At 40.6% G+C, this 20,500-nt stretch overlaps 1 protein-coding gene across 3 annotated transcripts in view; it reads left to right on the forward strand.

Moving 5' to 3' along the window:
• Positions 1 to 20,500, forward strand: part of tab3 (TGF-beta activated kinase 1 (MAP3K7) binding protein 3) — a 111,835-nt gene that overhangs the window by 45,386 nt on the left and 45,949 nt on the right. For 2 of the 3 annotated variants that reach the window (XM_068040564.1, XM_068040565.1), the window contains exons 2-4: positions 3,158 to 3,353; positions 15,749 to 17,264; positions 20,181 to 20,341. In XM_068040564.1, the coding sequence (XP_067896665.1) occupies positions 3,252 to 3,353; positions 15,749 to 17,264; positions 20,181 to 20,341 (1,779 nt within the window). In that variant the 5' untranslated portion in view covers positions 3,158 to 3,251. The remainder of the gene's footprint in view (positions 1 to 3,157; positions 3,354 to 15,748; positions 17,265 to 20,180; positions 20,342 to 20,500) is intronic. The other variant, XM_068040566.1, reaches the window with a different exon arrangement.

The raw sequence follows: 20,500 nt of genomic DNA on the forward strand, positions 1-20,500 counted from the left end.
GTGTAACGCAGGCAGAGACTGGCAGTGGGGCAATGGGGAAGTGACGGTGGGGAAGCGGGGAGAGCGCATTCGAAGACCCCCTCCACTGCCCCACCCTGCCCGCCCGCTTGCTCCACCCCGCTCGCTCCCTACCTCCATTCCACTCACTCGCTCCCTCCCCCCCCCCCCCCCCCCCCCGGCCCACTCGCGCTCTCCCTCCGGCCATTGTGTGCTGCCATGTGTTTAGGTTGCCTTCGTGTGATTATTTGAGCAGCGCCATCTTTAGTCCTGGCAGCTGCCTGATGTTGCAGACTGTGACGTTTTTGTGGCACAGGCTGCATTTGCGCATGTGCCGTTGCAGCGCCACCTAGCGGTTGCGTTGTCAGCAAACACAGACTTACTAGAATGATTCTAGGAATGAGGGATTGCAGTTACATGGATAGACTGGAGAAGCATGACTGCTTCTCTTTTGAGCTGTGGTTCTCAATTTTTCATCCATGGAACACTTGGGTGGGGCAGAAGACCCTGTGGACCACCTACCGGTCCTACCCCACCCTCTTTCGCTTGGCACTGCAAAAAAAACTCATCAGAATTAATGGGAATTTGAGAAACTAAATATTTTGCTGCTTTTTTGCTATGAAATGTAATAGATTTATGTGCATCAATTTTATTAAATATTAGCAATTATTTATCCATGCCAGAAAGAACATTTTCATATTATAAACACTAATACTACAAAAGAACATGTTTATCTGAAACATTGTTATCAAATCATCACAATCTCTGTGAAACTAATACTTATCTTGCATTTATATTAATAAAACCAAATCAGTAACATAAATCATGCTTATAAATCAAACTGTTGCTCGCAATTATGATGACTCGTGCCCCACACACAAGAGCCGGTCTGGTTGTGTGACGTCACATGAGTAGTGGGGATGAGGATTCTGACCTTTTCTCTTGTATGACCTTGGTCATGGCATTGTGCAACAGTGACTTGCATTTTGGACCAGCCCGCGGGCCACACTTTGAGAAACACTGCCTTGGTGCCGAGGAGATTTGATGAAGATGTTCAAAATTATAAATGGTTTAGATAGAGTTAATAAAAAGGAACTGCTTCCAATGACTGAAGAGTTGATCAACAGCGGGCACAGAATCAAGCAGATTGGCGTAAGAACCAGAGACGATATGAGGGAGAACTTTTAACAACGATTGGGTAGGATTTGGGATACACTGCTTGATATGGTTGTGAATGCAGATTTGATGGTAGCTTTTAAAAAGAACTGGATAAATACTTGAAGGAGGAAAAAAGGTTGGGCAACGGGGCAAGTGCAGGGAAATGGAACTAACTGGATTGCTCTTCAAAAGAGCCGGCGCAGGCAATATGGGCCAAGTGGTGGCCTCCTGTACTGTACTATTCTATATGATTCTATGATCATCAGTTCTATTCCATGCTGGTATTTTGGTTGGGAAAAACCTAAACTTCACTGCTAAGGAATTGGTGTCTTGTCTGTTATAGTTTTGTGCAGTATGACTGGTGTTTGCATCATTTTAGTTGTAAATTGAGTAAATGCTGTAGTATAAAATGACTTAAGTGACAGCTAAATTGATTTGCCCCAAAGACAGCATGGAAATAGCAGTTCAAATTGATTTATAAGTATCACAGAGGATGCCTGAGCTTATTAACTTTTCTCCTACAGTTCATTGGGACCAATATATTAAAGTATATATAACTATAGCAAAAGTACTCTGTACTTGTCATTTTTTCTTCAACTCGATTATTCTAGCTTCCTTTTACATAACCTTCAATTTTGGCCATTTGCCATTGTCCTCCAAGAAGTCTGTAATGAACAGCTTACATCCAGTTGGACATCCAACAGTTGCAAGTTTTTGAGATCAAGGCTTTAACGGGCTTTGGATTGTTCGACGTTGCGATGTTGAGTAGGCTTCTCTCCCAGCGGAATTCCTATAAATACAGGTTAGTGCCCTGGAACGCACTGAATATGTGGAAAATCCAGAGGATACTGATGTGTTGCAGAAGATTCTTTGGGTGAAAATATTTCTGGCTGTTGTGCCATCACTTATCACACGATATGTAAAATGGAAAGTTAACTCTAGCACAGCATATGCATTCTATTTCTTAATGTGCAGTTTGTGCAAAAGTATTACTGAAATGGGAAAGCTTTAAAACTGCCCTTTTGATGTTGGTGCATTGTCATCTTGGGCCCCGGGCCATCACCAAAATGCAGGATAGTAGTAGAAATGCTCTCTGATGTGTTGGTAGCAAGATACCTGGAAGAGGTTGTTGGATACTGCATAAAATAAGCTAGTGTGAACCCTGCCGTAGAGTCATTTTAAAATTATAGGCTTTGGTAGCCTATACCGAATGCCAATGTCATCAAAAATAATACCAAGAGTCAGATGTCATTTAGCAGTATTTGAGTGTGTTTGAGTATGCATGTACAGTTGCGTTTTTCTTCAACATAACAGCATTGTTACCAGAAAGTGTGAATGCTTTTCTGCTCGCACTGCTCTGATGGTAAAGTTAACATTGTGTTTCTGTGCTGTGTAAATCTGAAATGTGTAAGCCCTTGTTGGAACTAATAATTAACTCAGAAGCACAGCTTCCACAATGAGTCTCCAAATTTGATAATTTGCCAGGTCATGTTAATGCTGTGCTGCAAGTCTGGATCTATGAATGTATTCTGTCCTTATGCACACTAATGCTTCAGTCTCTGGTGCATGCAATGAAATTGTGCTGTATATTTTACATGCATCATTTTTGTGTAATTGCTCAAACCTTGAGAATTTGCATTGAGATATTTTAAATAACTGAATTTGTTTCTGCTTCATTTACCTGGTTTAGAGAATGTTGTCTTTCCCTAAGAATATTCAGCATCCATTAGGTCAGGGAAGAGTCTTTGAAAGCATTTAATAAATGGCAAGTGTTATACTTGCTTGCATAAAAGTCACTGCATTCCAAATGTAATTCATTAAAGGGCATTTCGAGACATTTTGACTAGTGTTTTTAATAACCTGTTGGGGTACAACTCATTAAGGTTTTTTGCATCCTATGAATGTGGTTGGAGTTGGATATTAGCCTGTTTTTCTGACTAGTATTAATCTCAGCCGTGTTACTCCATTCCTCAAATTTTCACTTCTTTCTCTCTCTGTACAGAAAATGCCAGAAGGGTCGGAGGACTGTAGGCACTGGCAGGCCCATTGACATCCATCCCCTGTAACTGCTCCAGTATATCCATCCAATCCTGACAATGGCGCAGGGCATCCAGCAGATTGATATTCAGGTGCTGCATGACCTCCGGCAGCGCTTCCCTGAGATCCCAGAAGGAGTGGTGTCTCAGTGCATGCTGCAGGTACTGTGTAAGAATAGGACCCGTCAGCTGCTAAATACATTTTGCATTTTGGAACAGCAGCAAAGTAAAAGCTTGATGTAGTTGTGTGTTCTTTGTGCTGCTTTAACTATCGCATAGATGCTAACACATTACCACTATAATATTAAGTAGAAGTTATACTGTCCAAAGAAGGTTATTGTGACTGATTACAGAGGGCCTCCAGCTATAGGCTTATTAATTCTTGCACTATAGTTTGAACCAGAAACACCTTACAATGTGCAGGCAAAGTTACTTTGAATTACTTGTCGCCTAACTAATTATGTTTGACATTGTAACCTGACCCATTGTGAACGCTTTCATATGCATTAGTATAATGAAAAGAATAAAATATTTGGAATAATTTTCAACAAGTATGGAAGTTTTTTATATGTATAAACTGAGTTCTGATGAAGGGTCACTGACCTGAAACGTTAACTCTGCTTCTCTCTCCACAGATGCTGCCAGTCCAGCTGAGTATTTCCAGCATTTCTTGTTTTTATTTCAGATTTCCAGCATCTGCAGTATTTTGCTTTTATTGTTTCAGGTTGATGACTTTCATTGGAACTGAAAAATGTTGGAGATGTAACAGGTTTTACATTAGTGCCGAGGCAGGGAAAGGCACTGGGGGAAAGAATAAGGGAAAGGTCTGAGATTGGGTGGAAAGCAGGAGAAATTAAATGACAAAGGGGTGATGGTTCAAGGCAAGTGAGATGGTAATGGGGCAAGTAAAGAAACAAAAGATGGGTCTAGAGGAGATGCAAATGGGAAAAACAAAATCATCAGCTGCTGTCCAAAATCGTATATCATGGGAATATACATTCTAGGATGTTGAAGGAGCCCTGGGAGGAAATTTGTTGGTTATTCATTACTGATTATCACCATGAAGGAGTCACTATGCACGAGTGTAGAAAGCAAGTGGTGGTGTTGCATTACAGGTTCCTCAGGTTAACATCAATGATGAGCAAAATAATGGAATATTTCAGGGAGAAGGCTGGTGGAGTAAGTACATGTCAGTAAAATAATGAAACACGTCCATGAATGCAAAGGAGCAAGATACCTGTGTTATGACTGAGGCAGGAGGGGTTTTTTCTAGTTCCACTTCTCCGCAGGTTGCAACATCTATTTAAATGTTTACCCAGTTACCGATACAGCCAATCGTGTACTCTATTTTTGTTTATCCAGGGCGGCGCAGTGGTTAGCACCGCAGCCTCACAGCTCCAGGGACCCGGGTTCGATTCTGGGTACTGCCTGTGCGGAGTTTGCAAGTTCTCCCTGTGACTGCGTGGGTTTTCGCCGGGTGCTCCGGTTTCCTCCCACCGCCAAAGACTTGCAGGTGATAGGTAAATTGGCCATTGTAAATTGCCCCTAGTGTAGGTAGGTGGTAGGGAATATGGGATAACTGTAGGGTTAGTATAAATGGGTGGTTGTTGGTCGGCACAGACTCGGTGGGCCGAAGGGCCTGTTTCAGTGCTGTATCTCTTTAAAAAAAAATACACAAACCAGGTTTCCTTCATAAACAACAAAATTAACAGTTTACTATAAAACAAGACTTAACCAGGAACAAAGCAAAACATGAAAACACCAATTAAAATATGAAAGTTCCCTTTTTAAAAATTCCACAACTGCGCGCGCGTGCACATACACACAGGGAAAAATACAGAAATTCACTCTGCAGAGGTCTGTTGCAAAAAAAAAAGACAAAAACTACTTCAACCAAATACCTGCTCATTATTGACGAAAAAAAGATAAGATATGGAAGGAAGTCAGTTGTCCCTTTTTTGGTCTGGTGTCCGGGTATACGGAGATGGGTCATTGGGATCGTTTAGAAGTAGTCCGTTCTGGAGATGTCGAGAATTATCCTAGCAGGCTTTCTAGGAGAAGTGTGGCATCAAGGTTTTTCCGTCAGCACACACTTGAATTGCAGGATGTTTTTCCAGCTCCTCGGGAGCAATGCGGCACCAGGGATATTTTTCTCACACTGGATCGTTGCAGGATTTTTTCAAAAAGGTAGAGATGGTGGTGAGCTGGGTGGTTTCTTTTTCCTTAGCAGGAAAACCTAAACTGTCTTCAAACAGCTCACACCACAACTAAAACTGAAAACAACATTCAAACCCCAAACAGTAAGTCGACCTCCTAACCTCCGTAAACCTTGACATGTGGCATCTCTGTAACCATTTTTTTCCCCAGGTCACCAAGGGCCCTGCTGTTTTCTGAGCCCAAATCACCAGTGGCCTCCAGCACAAGTGGCTTTCAAACAACATCTTGTCCTGTCGGTGAACTTGGTTAAAAAATAACACATTCATGGAATCTTTTCAGTTTTAACACAAGTCCTCAAAAAATAAAATATTAAAAAAAGAAGCACTTTCATAACACCTGACACATTAATTTGACTTTTTAATACATATATAGAAGATAATGGCACTCCTTGTGTTATAGATCAAGATCTCCAAACATTTTTGAAAGCATTCCGCACAAAGGACTTTGAATTAATGAAAAACCACAGGAATTCAAAACAGAATATGGGAGCAGATAAGGAGTTTTTTTATGTTTAAAAAAAAAATACGGATCTGTTCTCATGAGAGGTATCATGTTCATTTGTTTGGTGGGTGAGTGGGGGAATGCAGGGAAAGAGGAATGTTGGTTGGAGTCGTACAGGACTTGATGATTGGAACCCTATTTCTGATCTACATAATTGACCAGGATACTCCAATTAATTGTAAGCTTGTCACATTTTCTCACTACATAGAATAAGTGCAGTAGAGACAAAGGGTGCAATGAAAAATTTGCAAAATGATTTAAATTGGTAATGTGATAGGACATAGAAGTGGACAGTTGAATTAACAACATTAAACTTGAGTGTTGCACATTAGTCAGAAATGTGGGTCATAAGTATACAGTGAATGGAATTAAATTAAGAGGGATACTTTGAAAGGGATTTGAAGGAATAATTTTATTTTCCAGATGCTATCAAAGGGAGTTTTTTTTTAGATTGAATGCTCGATTATAGAGCATGAACAGTAGAATCAAAGTTATTCCAAGGCTTTACAATGCACTAGCTAGACCAACCTTAGAATGTTATGTGCAGTTTTTGTCCAAATACTAAGCAAAGATACACATGCATTAGGGAGGGCAACAAGGTTTATTTTTATTTTTTAAAAAATTTTATTTTAGAGATACAGCACTGAAACAGGCCCTTCGGCCCACCGAGTCTGTGCCGACCATCAACCACCCATTTATACTAATCCCATATTCCTACCACATCCCCACCTGTTCCGATATTTCCCTACCACCTACCTATACTAGGGGCAATTTATAATGGCCAATTTACCTACCAACCTGCAAGTCTTTTGGCTTGTGGGAGGAAACCGGAGCACCCGGAGAAAACCCACGCAGACACAGGGAGAACTTGCAAACTCCACACAGGCAGTACCCAGAACTGAACCCGGGTCCCTCGAGCTGTGAGGCTGCGGTGCTAACCACTGCGCCACTGTATTTGTCTCAATTGTAAGGGGAATGAGCTATAAATAAAAGTTGAAGAGACAGTGTGGTGGAGGCAGATTCAATTGTGGCATTCAAAAGAGAATTGAATAATTATGTGAAGAGAAAATTTTCAGGGTTACAGGGAAAGGGCAGCGGAGTGGGACTAGGCGAGGTGTTCTTGCTGACGGCCAGCATGGACACAATGGGCCGAATGACGACCTCCTGTGCTGTAACCATTCTATGATTCTATGAAACTTTATTTCACAGTGTACTAAGACAGTTAAATGGAGACCTGGTCCAAGTTTATAAGATATTAAATAGTGCAGATAAGATGACCCAGGTCATTGTTTCAAAGTAGGAGCAGAGTATACAAATGGAAAATCTTTTTTTTTATAAACATTGGGAGCTTTAATGGTTTGGGTAATCTCCCAGGCAGGGTAGTAGAGGCAGTCAAATTGGAGTTTAAAAATATATTTGGATTCTGTGGTAGGAGACCAGAGAATAAGCTTCATTGGAATCAAATAGCCTTTTCTGATCTTAGACTTTTCTTGTTCACTTGTGTACTTCACAGAATACTGAGCATGTATTGGCATTAACTTTGTACCTTGCACTTGTTAAACAAACTGTGATAGTGATCATGGCCTTTATAAAAAAAAAAAACTCATCTATATAAAAACACAATATAACAGAAGTAGCAGTGTAAACCACTCATTTGGTTCATATATTTACTTAATTTGAGAACACAGGGCTGAATCTTAACTCCCAAAAGCGGGTGGGTTGTGGTTGAGGCAAAGGTTAAAATTTAAAATGTTTGAAATAGGAATCGACCCCACCCACTTCCATTTTCAATGGAGGCAGAACAAAGGGCGAGCGACCAATCTGCTCACAGGAGGCTGGTTTGTTGTTTAAATATTATAGTTAGGCTGATTGCCTTCATTTTAGCAGTCACTCTATATTGAACTCGTTGGTCGAGTTCCCCAGGCTTCAGTAAATGCAGCAGGTGAAAGGAAGTGAGAAAGGCTGAATTCACAAGGTAATTGCCTTTACAACACTGCTTGTGGGCCAGGAGGAGCAGGAGTGTTTCCTCCAGGTTGAACAAGCTACGTAGTTAACTCACAGCCCTCCGCACCCCCCCCCCCTCCCCCCACCAACCATAAAACAGTTGGATGCAGCCCGCATTTCTACACACACACACACACACACACACACACACACACACATATCCACCACGAGACCTACCTGCTCTCTTCAGTTGTAGCCTTGTGCTGTAGGCTTCCCCACCCGACAGACCTCCAGCCTGTCGTTCAGGTTGCTTGTGGGCAGGAAATACACAAAAAAAAACATCCTGGAGCTTTAAAAACTACTGGATATTCTGGGAACCCTTTCTGCATTTCCTGACCTCAAAACAGAGGGGCCCCCTTTCCACCCCCTGCAGGAATGTGCCTCAGGGCTAAAATCTACATTAGTTTTTCTGTTGCAAGAGACTGATGCTAGACAAAGCACTTTTGTTGGCGGCATTATTGAATTTGAAGAAAATACTTGTTTAGTAACAACTGGCTGCACAAAAAATGATTATATGGGAGTACGTTTTACGATTGCAGAACTGCATTTTGTGCAGTGGCTAACTAAGGAAGTTAAGAATGATATCAGCTTGAAAGAAACAGTGTGCAGTGCTGCAAAGATTAGTGATAGACCAGATATTGAGAAAATTTTAGAAGCCAGCAAAGGATGACTAAAAATAATAGAGGGAGAAGTTAGAGTACAAGAGGAAACTAGCAAGAAATATAAAAATAGACAGTAAAAGTCTCTACAAATAAATAAAAAAAGTGAATAGCTCATGTAAGTGTTTACCCCTTTGAGGATGAGACTGGAAAATGGGAAACCAGGAAATGGCAGACTTTGACTATGTTGTATCTGTCTTGACAGTATAAGACACTAAAAGCATCCTAAGAGAAGTAGAAAATCAAGAGGCGAAAGGGAGGGAGGAACTTCAAACTAAAGTCCCCTGCACCTGATGGCCTGCATACTCGGGTTTAAAGAAGGGGCTGCAGAGATAGTAGATGCATTGCTTGTAATCTTCCCTAGTTTTTGGAAAGGTCTCAGTGGATTGGAAAACCACAAATGTAACCCCCTTTCTAAGAAAGGACTGAGACAGAAAGCAGGAAACTGTAGGCCAGTTAGCTTAACATCTATCACAAGAACACAAGAAATAGGAGCAGGAGTAGACCATATGGCCCCTTGAACTTGCTCCGCCATTTAATACGATCATGGCTGATCTTTGGCTTCAACTCCACTTGCCCACCTGCTTGCCGTATCCCTTGATTCCCTGAGAGACCAGGCCTTCTTCTATCCCAGCCTGAAATATATTTAACGATGGCGCATCCACTACTCTCTGGGGTAGAGAATTCCAAAGATTCACAACCCTTTGAGTGAAGTAAATTCTCCTCATCTCAGTCCTAAATGATCAGCCCCTTATGCTGAGACTGTGCCCCCCGTGTTTTAGATTCACCGACCAGTGGAAGCCATCTCTGTGTCTACCCTATCCTGCCCCTTCAGAATCTTGTATGTTTCATTGAGATCGCCCCTCATTCTTCTAAACTCCTGAGAATATAGACTCAATTTACTCAACTATCATCATAGGACAACCCCCTCATCCCAGGGACTAATTTAATGAACCTTCACTGCACTATCTCCGATGCAAGTATATCCTTTCTTAAATGTGGAGACCAAAACTGCACACAGTACTCCAGATGCGGTCTCACCAAATTCCTGTACAATTATAGCAAGATTTCTTTATTCCTATACTCTAATTCCCTTGCGATAAAGGCCAACACGCCATTTGCCTTCCTAATTGCTTGCTGTACCTGCATGCTAACTTTCTGTATTCCTTGTACAAGCACACCCAAGTCTCTTTGAACATCAACATTGTCATTGGGAAAATGCTAGAATCCATTATTAAGGAAGTAGTAGCAGGACATTTAGAAAATCCATAATGAAATTAGGCGGAGTCAACATGGTTTTATGAAAGGGAAATAATGTTTGACAAATTTATTAGATTTCTTTGAGGATGTAACCAGCAGGGTGGATAAAGGGGAAGCAGTAGTTGTTTGTTTGGATTTCTAAAACACATTCGATAAGGTGCCACATAAAGGGTTACTATACAAAATAAGAGTTCATGGTGTTAGGGCTAATATATTAGCATGGATAGAAGATTGGCTAACAGGAAACCGAGTCGGGATAAATGGGGCATTTTCAGGATGGCAAACTGTAACTAGTAGAGTGCCACAGGGATCAGTGCTGGGCCTCAACTATTTATAATAATAATGACTTGGTTGAAGGGACAGAGTGTGTTTTATCCAAATTTGCAGGCGATACAAAGATAGGTAGGAAAGCAAATTGTGCGGAGGAAATAAAGTGCCGGCAAAGAGATATGGGTAGGTTAAGTGAGCAGGCAAAAGTTTTGCAGATGGAGTATAATGTGGGAAAATGTGAGTTTTCCTTCTTTGGGAAGAATAGGAAAGCAAAGTATTATTTAAATGGAGAGACTCCTGAATGCTGTGGTACAGAGGGATTTGGGTATCTTTGTACATGAATCACCAAAAGTTAGCATACAGGTTCAGCAAGTAATTAGGAAAGCAAATGGAATGTTGGCATTAATTGCAATGAGGATAGAGTATAAAAGTAGGGAAGTCTTTCTACAACTGTACAGGGCATTGGTGAGACCGCACCTAGAGTACTGCGTATAGTTTTGATCTCCTTGAATTTTTGAAGAGGCGACTAAGGTAGTGCACAGGGGAATGTCTATGGATGTTATTTATATGGACTTCCAGAAGGCATTTTATAAAGTCCCACATAAGAGACTGTTAACTAAGGTAGAAGCCAATGGATTTGAGGGCAAATTGTTGACATGGTTAGGAAGTTGGTTGAGTGATAGGCAACAGAGAGTGGGAATGATGGGTAAGTACTCCAATTGGCAGGATGTGACTAGTGGTGTACTGCAGGGATCTGTGTTGGGGCCTCAATTATTCACATTCATTAACGACTTGGATGATGGCATAGTAAGTCATATATCCAAATTTGCTGATGATACAAAGTTAGGCGGCATTGTAGATAGTCTAGATGATAGCATAAAATTGCAAAGAGATATTGACAGACTAGGTGAGTGGGCAAAACTATGGCAGATGGATTTCAATGCGGGCAAGTGTGAGATTATCAATTTTGGACCAAAAAGGATAGAGCAGGGTACTTTCTAAATGGGAAGAGGTTAAGTATAGTGGATGTCCAAAGAGACTTGGGGGTTAAGGTGCATAGATATTTAAAATGCCACGAGCAAGTGCAGAAAATAATCAAAAAGGCTAATGGAATGCTAGCCTTTATATCCAGAGGATTAGAGTATAAAGACACAGAGGTTATGCTGCAGCTGTACAAAACCCTGGTTAGACCCCACTTGGAGTACTGTGAGCAGTTCTGGGCACCACACCTTAGGAAGGATATATTGGCCTTGGAGGGAGTGCAACATAAGTTTACAAGAATGATACCTGGACTGCAGGGGTTAAGTTACGAGGAGAGATTACACAAATTAGGCCTGTTTTTGCTAGAATTTAGAAGGTTAAGGGGTGATCTGATTGAAGTCTTCAAGATATTAACAGGAAAAGACAGATTAGATAAAGATAAACCGTTTCCACTGGTTGGAGATTCTAAAATTAGGGGGCATAGTCTAAAAATTAGGTCCAGACCGTTCAGGAGAGATGTTAGGAAGCACTTCTTCACACAAAGGGTGCTGGAGGTTTGGAACACTCTCCCACAGACAGCAGTTGAAGCTAGAACAGTTGTTAATTTTAAATCTGAGATAGATAGATTTTTGTTAAGCAAAGATATTAAGGGATATGGGCCAAATGCAGGTATATGGAGTTAGACCATGGATCAGCCATGATCTCATTGAATGGCGGGACAGGCTCGAGGAGCTGAATGGCCTACTTCTGTTCCTATGTTCCTTACTTAAGGAGGGATATGCGTGCATTGGAGGCAGTTCAGAGAAGGTTCGCTAGGCTGATTCCTGGGATGAAGGAGTTGCCTTATGAGGAAAGGTTAAACAGGTTGTGCCTATACTCAATGGGGTTTAGAAGAATGAGAGGTGATCTTATTGAAACGTATAAAATTCTGAGGGGGCTTGACAGGATAGATGCTGAGATGTTTCACCTTGTGGAGGAATCTAGAACTAGGGGGCACAGATACAAAATAAGGGGTCTCCCTTTTAAGACTGAGATGAGGAGGAATTTTTTCTCTGAGGGTCGTTTCATCTTTGGAATTCTCTACTCCAGAAAACAGTGGAACCTGGGGTCATTGAATATATTCAAGGCTGAGTTAGACAGGTTTTTGATCTACAAGGGAGTCGAGGGTTATGGGGGCCGGGCGGTAACGTGTTGAGGCCACAATCAGATTAGTCATGATCTAATTGAATAACTGAGTAGGCTCGAGGGGCCGAATGGCCTACTCCTATTTCTTAGGATATTGTGATGCATTTTGGCAAAAGGGATCGAGAGAGGCAATATGGACTTAATGGCACAGTTCTAAAGAGTGTTCAGGGACAGAGGGACCTGTGAGTTTGTGTGCATAGATCTTTGAAGGTGCCAGGACATATTGAGAGACTGGTTAACAAAGCTTATGAGGAAAGGTTGGACCATCTAGGCTTGTATTTGCTGGTGTTTAGGAGAGTAAGAGGTGACTTGATTGAAACATACAAGATCCTGAGGCGTCTTGACAGGGTGGATGTGGAAAGGATGTTTCCTCTTGTGGGAGAATCTAGAACTCGGGGTCACTGTTTAAAAATAAGGGGCCGCCCATTTAAGACCGAGATGAGGAGAAATTTTTTCTGAGAGTCGTGAATCTTTGGAACCCTCTTCCTCAAAAGGTGGTGGAAGCAGAGTCTTTGAACAAAAGCAAAATACTGCAGATGTTGGAAATCGGAAATAAAAACAGTAAGTGCTGGAAGTGCCCGGTGGAGAGAGAAGCGGAGTTAACATTTCAGGTCTGCGATCTTTCATCAGAGTCTTTGAATATTTTTAAGGCAGAGGTAGATAGGTTCTTGATAAGCAAGGGGGTGAAAGGTTATCGGCGGTAGACAGGAATGCGGAGTTGAGGTTACAATCAGATCAGCCATGATCTTGTTGAATGGTGGAGCAGGCTCGAGGGGCCAAGTAGCCTGCTCCTGCTCCTAATTCATGTGTTCATATGGGATCCTGGGCTTCATAAATAGAAGTATTGGATACAAAAGCAGGGAAATTGTGCTGAACCTTTATAAAGCTCTGGTTAGACCACAACTAGAGTATTGCGTCCACTTCTGGTCACACTTTAGGAAAGATGTGAGGGTCATTGAGAGGGTGCAGAGGAGATTTATCAGAATGGTTCCAGGGATGAGGGATTTTAGCTACAAGTTTTGGTTGGAAAAGCTGGGGTTGTTCTCCTTGGAGCAAAAGAGATTGAGGGGAGATTTGATCGTGGTGTACATGATTGACAGGTTTGGATAGAATAGACAAAGAAAAACTTCCCATTAGCTGATGATACAAGAACTAGGGGACACAGATTTCAGATTTTGGGAAAGAGATGCAGGGGGTCGTGAGGAAGAACTGTTTTACGCAGCGAGTGGTAATCTGGAACTCGTTGCCTACGAGGGTGTTGGAAGTGGAGACGATAAATGATTTTGAAAGGAAATTCGATGGGCACTTGAGGGAAATAAACTTGTAGGGCTATGGGGATAGAGCTGGGGAATGGGACTCACTGGATTGCTGCAATCAGAGGCGGTATGGACTCAGTGGCTGAATGGCCTCCTGTGCTGTTATGAGTCTGAGAAGTAATAACTGTAGGCATAATCCTGTAGATGTATTTAATTAGCTTTTTATGTAGATGTCTTTTTCAAATTAAGTAATTCTTCAGAGATGTTGAAGTTTAAATTTGTATTTCAAATTTGTAAGTGTTCAAAAGTCAAATATAGTAAGTTTGAAAGTTGACCATATTGCTTTGTTGTGACTGCTTCTGGTCCCAGGAAATTTCGCAGGATCAGTATATGATATTACATCAGTGATCATATGTTATGGAAACTCATAATGACTGGTCTTTCACAAAATTCGAAGAGTCTCCACCTATGTCAGGTGCATTGTTTATTATGTCCTCCTATGGGGGAAAGGGGGAATTTTGTACTCATCCTGGTATAAAGAACTCTGGTATTGGGAGAGATTAAATTTGTTTTTCTTTTGGTTTACATCCAGTAGTAGCACTAAATATTTCTGATTGGTACAGCTTGGGCCAGGTGCAATTTTAAAATTTCCTCAATGAATAACCTTAACTCCAACCTTAAATAAGCTCTAAATACTGCACCAGTGTGATATTTTCTAATTCCACGTCCTCTGAGCAAAACATCCAGGTTCATACTGAATGTTGTGCAATGTGTGCAGTGGAATCATGTATATAAGGGTTTGAATGAAAACTGCTCATACTCATTTTATCTTGGAATAAACTTCTTTCTGTGGTGATTATGATGATCCATCATTCTGGAATAATTGGAATCTAAGTCAGAGGTTTAAGAACTCTGTGTTGTAGCCTTCTGGACTCTTCATGTATACCTCTAGCAACTATAGTAACCTCAACTTTCACATCCTGAAATACTATATAATACCACTGATTATTTTTGAGGTTGAAATGCAAAGCATGAAGAATATAAGTTTGGATTTGTGAATAACTTTTTTTAATGAAATGGTAGCACTTCGGAAAACGATTTTTATTTGGTTTGTATGCCATCATATCAGCTTGCATATTTTTAGAGCAACAATGTTTTTGCTCCTATGATTTGCTCGCCAACATAGAACTTTATATTTAATATAGTTATGGTTCAAAAGTTATAATAGATGCCCTCCTAACCTGAGTTTTTGTAAGTTGAATATGTTGTTGAGAGGATATTGTGCTGGTGGTACAGTCCTTTGCAGAGGTGGTGCTTCCCAATGGTGCAGTGAAGAAATGCGGCTCGTGGTAAGGCACTTGGGAAATGCAGATTAAGGTTCCAGGTTTGATTCCTGGTCTCTGTTAATTTAGTTGCTCTAGGTCAATGGGTTTTTCTCTTTTCTCTCTGGAAAGTGTATGGCTAAGATGAGACTTAACAGTGATGCCCCAGTGGTTGAATAGTCTACTAGCATCACTGTTTATATCAAACATAAAGAATGACCTTTAAAATAAGTTGCTGAGGTAGTCAGCATTCATGTGTTTTAGGCACAACCTTCAGAGAAGTTTGAAAAGTACATAAGGTGTATGAATTACAATGTTAATGTCTATTTGAGTGAAAGAGTATTTTGGTATGTTTCCTGCATTCTGTGCATTTTGTTAAACTGGGATTTAAGACCACTGCCAGCAATAAGTAATGTGAGCCCTTCAGTTACATTTGACACCTATTAATTCCTCACAGCAAACAATCTGGCCTCCACCACCAGCCCACTTACTTTGACCTGTCTAACTGGAATTTGCATATGCCGCTCTTGTGTGCAAAGACCTTGTTTTTTTCTTTTTGCACTGTCATGCCAAATGGCTAGGTTATTGAAAATACATCCTCAAGTCCACTTCTCGTTTCTCAATGATTAGAAGTTTAGCATTTGCCACAACTTAAAATTACTCCATTCTCCTTGCTGCTACTTAACCAAAAAGAATAGCTAGTACCCTCCTCTTGCTCATCATGACATTGTATAGTACTTTTAATAACCACAATGTTTTAACTTTATTACATTGTTAAATATTTTCCTCCTATACATTGGATTCGTATTAAAATTGTGCATGTTTGAAACTGTCCACGTGTTACTATGTAAACTGCAGTAATGCCATCATAACTTTTTTTAAATTTCTCTTTTTAAATTAAGAATAACAATAATCTGGAAGCCTGTTGTTTGGCCCTTGCCCAAGAGAGCAGCAAATATCTTTATGGGGAGTTCCATAGCCCTGATGATGCCAGAATGAGCAGGAACCACATGCTGCAGGTTAATCTGGGTATCCAGCCTCCAGCAACATACCAGACAGGGGATGGTGGTCAAATCAATGGGGGTCGAACGCTGGTCCACAGCACAAGTGATGGCCACATCGATCCTCAACGTGGAGGTGGTAAACAACTTGTGCGACTAATACAGGAGCCACATTCTGCCCCTGCAATTGTAGCTAATCCAGCTGGCTACAACCCTTTCTTTGTAAGTGACCAGGGACGAAATACAGGTACGCCTCCCCCACCATCTCAACAGTCAACTTCCCTTCAACCAGGTATGAACACATCACCTATGCAAGGTCTTTCTCCAACATATCAGCCCATACCTCGGTACACCATGAACCCTATTACCGTAACCTTGTCACAGAACGTACCATCTGGTCAGACTGCTCCTACTGCTTTGCACATACATGGTGGTCCATCACAGATGCAGAATACCCCCTATGGGATTGGTAATTCTATTTACATTAGGCCAGCATCTGGACGACAGACTCCTCAGAACACAGTTTGGACTTCTAGCCAGTGCCCTCTTCCACGGTATAATCATCATCCTCCACCTGTTTATCAACCACAGCAGACGTATCAGCCTTCTCAGTATTCTCCTAAGCAGCCTCAGCTTCCTCAGCAAACATTTCGATCGCCACCTCCATCACAGTTCAGCTCGCCCTACAGTTCTCCACAGCATCAGGTACAAGCTAACCAACAAGGCCATCAGACTTCCCATGTCTTCATGCCTATTAGTTCTCCTACAATGACGCATCTTCCGTACCAGCCTCCACAGAATTATCCGCAACAAGGCAGTCAGTCATTGTCCTACATCCCTTATTCTGTGTCTGGATTGTCCAAAGGTCCTATGAAAAACCAGATAGAAATCAAATTGGAAACACCCCAAAGATCTGGTGCCAACATTACACGAAGTTCATCCCCTGTAAGCAGTCAACCTGCTTTACGGAGTCAACCTACGCTATATATTGCCACGAATTCACCTTCTAGCTCACCGTCAAGAGGAATGTCGGGACAAATGAGTGTTGTTCAACCGCAGCCAGTGTATACTGTACCACCCACGTATATTCACCATCAACCATCACGACCTAGGTCTACAACTGCTGGCAGTAACCAAGTGAACTCTCCTCGTGTGGTTGTGACTCAGCCAAATACTAAATATACCTTCAAAATTACAGTGTCTCCAAACAGGCCACCTTCAATTTCACGAGGTGTGGCATCGCCTACTTTTGACCCTGGGAGCATCTTGAATTTAGTTGATTATCAAGGAGAGCATCCTGGAGCCCCAGAACCTATACAGCCAATATCGGCACTAACAGGATCTAGTGTCAATAAACGAACTGAGGAGCAGCGGAGAAAGTCTAGTTCAGGGTCAGATGACTATGCTTACACTCAAGGTACAGTACACTGTTTCACAAAAGTTGGGTTTTTTAGACATAATTCATGCAGTTTATACCATGTATGTGAGATAAGGGAATGCAATTTGAGATTTTTTTGAAATATGCTGTTGCTATCAGTTTTGATAGTTCTACAGTGCTATCTTGAGAAGGTCCTCTTCCTGTAAATTGGGAATAAAATTCATAGGCTTGTTGTAGGCCAAATGAGATACTTCTCCACTTCGTTACAGAATGCAATTTAAGTAACGTAGTTTACTATAAGGGCAGAATGTTGGGTTGCTCTTTAAAAATGAGTTTGGATCCCAAATATAATTCAAACAAAAAACCCTTTTAATCATGCATTGGTCAAGCTGGTGTTAAGAGGTTACCTGATTTTGTGCTCAAATATAAATATTGCATCATAGGAACAGTCTGATATTCAACCCCTTGAGCCTGCTCTGCTGCTCCGTCAGATCATGGCTGATTTGTACCTCAACTCCATTTACCCTTCAGTTTCCATATCCCTTGATATCCTCACCTAATGACCATCAGGTCTCTCGGAAGAGAAGATGCTGAATATTGCCTGCAATATTCTAATTTAACTTTGTCAACAAGTGTTGGTATAACTTGCTTCAACTTTATTGGGAGAGCATTTATTGTAGATTGAAATGGGTTATTCTAACATTCTGGCAAAGTAAGTTTGGCATCCTACCTTAAAAGGAAAATTACTGCATTGGAGAGAGATCAGCGAAAGTAAAGAAGGGCAGTTCTAGGGCTTTATAAAAACCAGCAGAGGTGAACTTATTTTTGTTGAAGAAAAAAAAATTGAACAGGATTTCTAATTTCATTATTTAAGATGAATGATGTGGATAATTTTGAACATAGAATATTTGCCTCTGATTGCAGAATTAGAGGCCACAAAGATGTGAAATTAGAGAAAATGTGCATGGTTTGGAAGAATGAGTTTGCTGGGCCAAAGAGCCTTTCATATTCCCTGTCTTGTGTTCTTCTTTTGGCTGACCCACCATGCCACCCCCCCCCCCCCCCCCCCCCCAACTTTTGAATTTCAGCCTTTTATCCCCACTAAAGTGATTGTCAAGATTTTAGTTATAAAATTCTAGTGTTGAGAGGCACCTCACCTTCAACTGAGCTTTTTTTTAAACCATCCTATACACTTTTAATTGCTCATGAGTGACAAAGAATTTGTTCCATTTGGTGAGGAATAACTTCAAATCCTTGAGTGCCAAAGTTATGAGTAAGTTAATATGTCTTCCTTTCTTGTGGAACGGTTTGTCAGAGGAGCTTCTGCATTGGATGTGCGAATAGTTACTCACTGTTATAGAACAAAATGCTTCACTTGACAGTTACACATACTGCAGAACCAAAATGTAAATGAGAGAATCTAATTGTATGCCAGTTAGAATCATTAAAACTCAATTTATTAACCCGGATATTGCCTATATAATTGTAGTGCTATTTTCTTTTTAAATTGCTGATGTCATGCTGATATTGTAGATTTTGAATAGGAATTCGGTTGAAATATCCCAGGATTCCTTAAGTAACCCATGGTCATGTTTTAGAAAGTGTTTAAAATCTTCTTTAGTTTAACCAAATTTGAAGCATATAGCTCCTTTATAAAAGTGCATTGGCTTGCAAAGCTGTTCAGTGCAAAAATTGTTTTTTGCCTTTGGTTTCTGAAATTTTGAGAGGTCCTAAATTTGTGACTTGGTTAAAATTATTTGCATTGAAAACAAAAAAAAATCCTGTAGATTAAACTCCGTTATTGTATTTCAGGAAGCTGTAACTTTCTGTTGTATGATAGGGGTGTCACAAGGAAACTTTGTTTTACACCGTAAGTTGTCATTTGAAATATATTGCCTGAAAGTGTGGTCGAAGCAGATTCAATAGTAACATTCAAAAGAAAATTGGGTAATTATGTGGAGGGAAGGTGTTTATAGGGCAATGGAGAAAGAGCAGGGGGATGGGACTAAGTGGATAGCTCTATTAAACTGTCAGCACAGTGACAGTGGGCTGAATGGCCTCATTCTGTGCTGCATCATTCTATGATTCTATACTTGATTCATTGTTAACTACTTGGCCAAGTCGTAATGCATTGAATTTTGTGCTTTATTTTCCAATCTCAGCACAATTTTTTTGATTTCTGAGCTGTTAAACTACCATAAGCTTTGATGTATGCCATTTATGGTTTTTGGAGCTCAATGTTTTGTAGTAGGAAATTTAAGATCAGATATTTTTTGGGAGAGAATCAATAGTACTTGAGTATCTGAAATGCAGGATCAGAAGTTGAGACAAAAATAAAATCATTACATTATTAAACCTAAGCTTTTATATTAAATTACGTTATTTTGCAAATCACAAATTCTAGCTTGATCAGATTTCATGCTTTTGCAGAAATATTACTGAAGAGTTTATCAATGCAATGCCTCAGATTGTCAAATTAAAATTATTGATACAGTATGATAGTTTGCCATATCCATTCCCACAGGAATATAAGTCTTAATCATTTTATAAGCACGCTATAGTCTTCATTGGCAAGAATTGCTGTCTTTGCATCTTTGTGACACTAATTCTTATCTGTGCTGTCAGTAAAGAGGGTTATGAATAATCTGCTGAAAGACCCTTTGACATTTATTTTTGTAACAACCCCTGAATGTACAAAGAAAATTTTCATCTTGGATATACTTGCTCTTGATTACTTTGAATGACTGACTGATTGGAGGATTGGTTTTGAATTGGGGGCTAGTCTTTGTTTCCAGCATTTTGTTTGTTGGGGAGAATAAAATACTTGTGAAAGATAGTTTGAGTTTATCTACCAGGCTCAACCTTGGTGTACCTAGTGGTGGTTTTAATACTTGTCCACCTGAACTAGATGTCAGTTTTTCTGCTGTGTGACTGATTTTAACGATGTGTCTTCAGCACTGTTGCTCCATCAGAGAGCTCGAATGGAGCGATTACTAAAAGAACTAAACCTGGAAAAGCAAAAGCTGGAGAAGCTGAAGGCTGAGGTCAATGAAATGGAATATGATTTAATGCAACGACGGCTGAGGAGAGTGAACTCCAACACGTCAATACCGACAGTAAGGCCTCTACTTAAAATACTGTATATTTGGGAAGTAAATAATTTAGACATTTAGATAGAGCATGCTTTAACTTTCTGTAGGTCTTTATATCTTGGAGGTCATCAGCTCCTGCTTGTGAAGCCATTCTGTTTATATTGCAGCACAGTTTCAGAATAG

The sequence above is a fragment of the Heterodontus francisci genome, chromosome 10 (genome assembly GCF_036365525.1).
Source record: "Heterodontus francisci isolate sHetFra1 chromosome 10, sHetFra1.hap1, whole genome shotgun sequence".
NCBI lineage: Eukaryota > Metazoa > Chordata > Chondrichthyes > Heterodontiformes > Heterodontidae > Heterodontus > Heterodontus francisci.